General features: G+C 40.3%; 1 protein-coding gene across 1 annotated transcript; it reads left to right on the top strand.

The window, feature by feature from the left end:
* Nucleotides 1-6: 6 nt before the first annotated feature.
* LOC121966084 (myosin-7-like) lies at nt 7-4,025 on the top strand (the record flags this gene model as incomplete). Its single annotated transcript, XM_042516184.1, has 10 exons — nt 7-54; nt 157-283; nt 869-987; nt 1,087-1,283; nt 1,523-1,706; nt 2,744-2,909; nt 3,006-3,130; nt 3,205-3,513; nt 3,608-3,811; nt 3,939-4,025. Coding segments are annotated over exons 1-10 (1,542 nt in total), but the record flags the coding sequence as incomplete, so codon positions are not given.
* Between the last annotated feature and the right edge of the window lie 5 nt (nt 4,026-4,030).

Consider the following 4,030-nt stretch of genomic DNA (forward strand, 5'->3'; position numbering starts at 1 on the left):
AGATTGGAGCTGGATGACGTTGTCTCCAATATGGAACATATTGTGAAGACAAAGGTTGGCTAAACTGACAGCTAATTTCTTGCTAATGTTGATGAAACAGAAGTATGGGTTTGTGTGGTATGATAGCAATGTTTGCATTGTTTATTTTGAATCTAGACAAATCTAGAGAAGACATGCAGGACTATGGAAGATCAGATGAATGAATACAAGACCAAGTTTGAAGAGGCGCAACGCTGCATCAATGACTTCAATATGCAAAGAGCTAAACTTCAAACTGAAAATGGTACATATTTTTTTGAATAATTAATAAATGATACAGTATTTGATAGCTATTGATAACAAATTTCTTGTATACCCCCCCAAATTTTAAAATCATTGACCCAGCTGGCCACCAACTTTGTCAGAGAGGGATACTTGGTTGAACTTAGGTTGTCACATCAGGTTACCAAAATTCAATGTCAGGACAGGGTCGAATGCCAACATCAATTTGACACAGAATGGTGACAGATGCTGATGATTTTTTGTTGATTTGAGTTTTGTTGTTAAGTAACCAAAATCCAGTGTCTTCCAACCATCTCATGCCAAAAGTCATTTAGTTTAAAGGTATGGAGATCAAATCCTAACTTCTTCAAATGTCATAATGTTGATCTCTACACTAAACTGTCAATATTTCAAATGTCATTAGACATTTAACCAACATTTAATGTCTGTGTGATTTGAGAAACCATTGTCAAATTGAGGTTCAGTGCCAGCTGGGAATACTAGGAAAACCAGACAACATTTCTTATTAAGTTAACTTCTTTGTGAACTTCTTTCACAATGTCTCTTGGGGAAACTTAAAATAATATTATGCATTTGCCAATATTAGGTGAGCTCTCAAGGCAGCTGGAGGAGAAGGATTCTCTGGTATCTCAACTGACAAGAGGGAAAATGTCCTACACCCAACAGGTTGAAGACCTCAAGCGACAACTGGAAGAAGAGACAAAGGTGAGATGAAGTTTCAGTGCATAGCAACATCACATGACAGGTTATTGCTAACTAAAATGTATTACAGTGATACTCATTCATATCATTTTGTTTCCACAGGCAAAGAATGCTTTAGCCCATGCAGTGCAGTCTTCTCGTCATGACTGTGACCTGCTCAGGGAGCAGTATGAGGAGGAGCAGGAGGCCAAGGCTGAATTGCAGCGTGGCATGTCCAAGGCCAACTCAGAGGTGGCTCAGTGGAGAACTAAGTACGAAACTGATGCCATCCAGAGAACTGAGGAACTGGAGGAGGCCAAGTAAGAAAGTTTGAGATCCAAGCTCATGATATGACATGTAATTCCTCAAAACACATTTTTCCTCGTCTAGCAGATCAGCTTTTTGTTTGTATTATGTTCCTACTAAAATGTAAGACGAACAAAAAGTTTGTCTGTTAGATGACAGAGCAGCCATTCATGTTGGTTGACCTTTTCAAATAATTTATTTAACGAGCGCAAATGCAGAAAAATTAATATATTTACATGATCCATTTCTAAAGGAAGAAGCTGGCTCAGCGTCTGCAGGAGGCTGAGGAGGCTGTTGAAGCAGTGAACGCTAAATGTTCCTCTCTGGAAAAGACCAAACACAGGCTGCAGAATGAGATTGAAGATCTCATGGTGGATGTGGAGAGGTCTAATGCTGCTGCTGCTGCTCTGGACAAGAAGCAAAGAAACTTTGACAAGGTGAAATACTACCAAGTATTGATGAGCACCAAAAGCATGAATTGCCGGTGTTGCCTCCGAAATTTTATATCAACAGAAACACCAAGGATTAACATTCAGTTTGACCTTTTACCTTACTATTTACAGTAGTGTCAGACTTCATCTTTACATACAATCACCTCTTGGCACTGCCCAGTACAACTCAGCCCAGTTGCCAGAAGAAAGTGCTGTCATTGTATGTTTCTGCGAAACAGGGATACATTATATTTGTACGTTTCATACGTATCATATCAGCATTTCTAAAGGTACACAGTGTATGAGTTAACATTTAGGCAAGATAGTTGACATGCTGCAGGCCACTGTTCAAGACCATTAAAAAACAGCAACCAGTGGCCACGTTTCCAACTTCTTTTGTACTATCAAACATGGTGATTTTAAGCCAAAACATGATCTTTTCTGAATTATAATATCATAATTATAATATAAGGTATTTGTGCCTTGACCTAACAACATGTGAAAGGTAAACTTTCAATGTATCTACTACAAAATAATGTACAAATGTAATGTGGTTTGCTGAAACATAAAATGCCAACATTTTTTCATGGCAACTGGGTTGCACAACTGCAGGATACCATCAGGGCAATTTCACTCAAGCAGTGGTTAAGTCCATTGCTCAAAGGAACCTTGATTGGGGTTGTTACAGCTGTGTGTAAAATTAGAAAAAGTCCAACTTTGGTGTCCCAAAGTGGTAAAATCTTAAAAAAACACTATAGTATATACTGAGATAAATGGGCAAAATCATTTCACAAATTTTCCTTACTTTTCCACAACTCACGTCATCTTTAAAAGAAGCAAATAGTGGTTTCAAGTGAAGAGAACAACTCTCTATCAGTCTTAATATGTTTAAAAGTTACAGAGAATTTGTTTAGAGTAAGGATATGTTCTCCCCTTTGGAGTGCTCTTATCAATAATGGGAGATTTTTTAATGCAAGGAGAACTCGGCTTTTCTCCAGGCAACTGGCACATGCGTTTATTGCTGGCTTGGTTATCCATTGCAGGTCCTGTCTGAGTGGAAGCAGAAATACGAAGAGTCCCAGTGTGAGTTGGAAAGCTCTCAGAAAGAGGCCAGGGCTCTGAGCACTGAGCTCTTCAAACTGAAGAACTCTTATGAGGAGTCTCTGGATCATCTAGAGACCATAAAGAGAGAGAATAAGAACCTACAGGGTAATGTCTACTGCCATGATTTGTGTCCAAGTTTCTGTAGACATAATTTATAAATCAGACTGTAGAGCCATCTTAATCACACTTGACATTCCACAGAGGAGATTTCTGACCTCACTGAGCAACTTGGTGAGAGTGGAAAGAACATGCATGAACTGGAAAAATTACGGAAACAACTGGAACAGGAGAAAATGGAGATCCAGTCTGCTCTTGAGGAAGCTGAGGTACATGCCCTCTTTGATAAATTAATGATCTTAGAGTAAACTGTACCCTAACTCTGTACCCTCCTGTCCACCAGGCCTCCCTAGAGCATGAAGAGGGCAAGATTCTCAGAGCCCAGCTTGAGTTCAATCAAATCAAAGCTGATATTGAACGCAAACTGACAGAGAAAGATGAGGAGATGGAGCAGTGCAAGAGGAACCTGCAGAGGACGATTGACACCCTGCAGAGCTCTCTTGAAGCTGAGTGTCGCAGCAGGAACGAGGCCCTCCGTTTGAAGAAGAAGATGGAGGGAGACCTCAATGAGATGGAGATCCAGCTGAGCCAGGCCAACAGGCAGGCAGCTGAGGCTCAGAAACAACTTAAATCTGTTCATGCACATCTGAAGGTAAACTAGAGAAGGGAAGTCTCACTTTCTTAAGACACTTCATTCAATACAATCTGATTCTAAGGATTAATGTGGTTGGTATTACCCTATCAAGGATTGCCAAATTCAGCTGGATGAGTCTGCTCGGGCCAATGATGATCTGAAGGAAAACATTGCCATTGTGGAGAGGCGAAACAACCTGCTTCAGGCTGAACTGGAGGAGCTCAGGGCTGCTCTGGAGCAAACTGAGAGAAGTCGTAGACTCGCTGAGCAAGAGTTGCTGGATGTTAGTGAAAGGGTGCAGCTACTGCACTCACAGGTAATTATTTATTGCAGTGACCAAAGATGACTGACTGGCTTTTGGATATTAAAAAGAAATTGAAAGCATTGCTATTTCTGATGTGACAAACTTTTTCTCAAAATATCACATCTCAAAAAATATGTAGAATACCAGCCTGATAAACCAGAAGAAGAAACTTGAGGTTGACGCTTCCCAGCTTCAGACTGAAGTGGAGGAAGCGGTGCAGGAGTGCAGGAA

This window comes from Plectropomus leopardus, unplaced genomic scaffold (assembly GCF_008729295.1).
Source record: "Plectropomus leopardus isolate mb unplaced genomic scaffold, YSFRI_Pleo_2.0 unplaced_scaffold23025, whole genome shotgun sequence".
In the NCBI taxonomy this organism is placed as follows: domain Eukaryota; kingdom Metazoa; phylum Chordata; class Actinopteri; order Perciformes; family Serranidae; genus Plectropomus; species Plectropomus leopardus.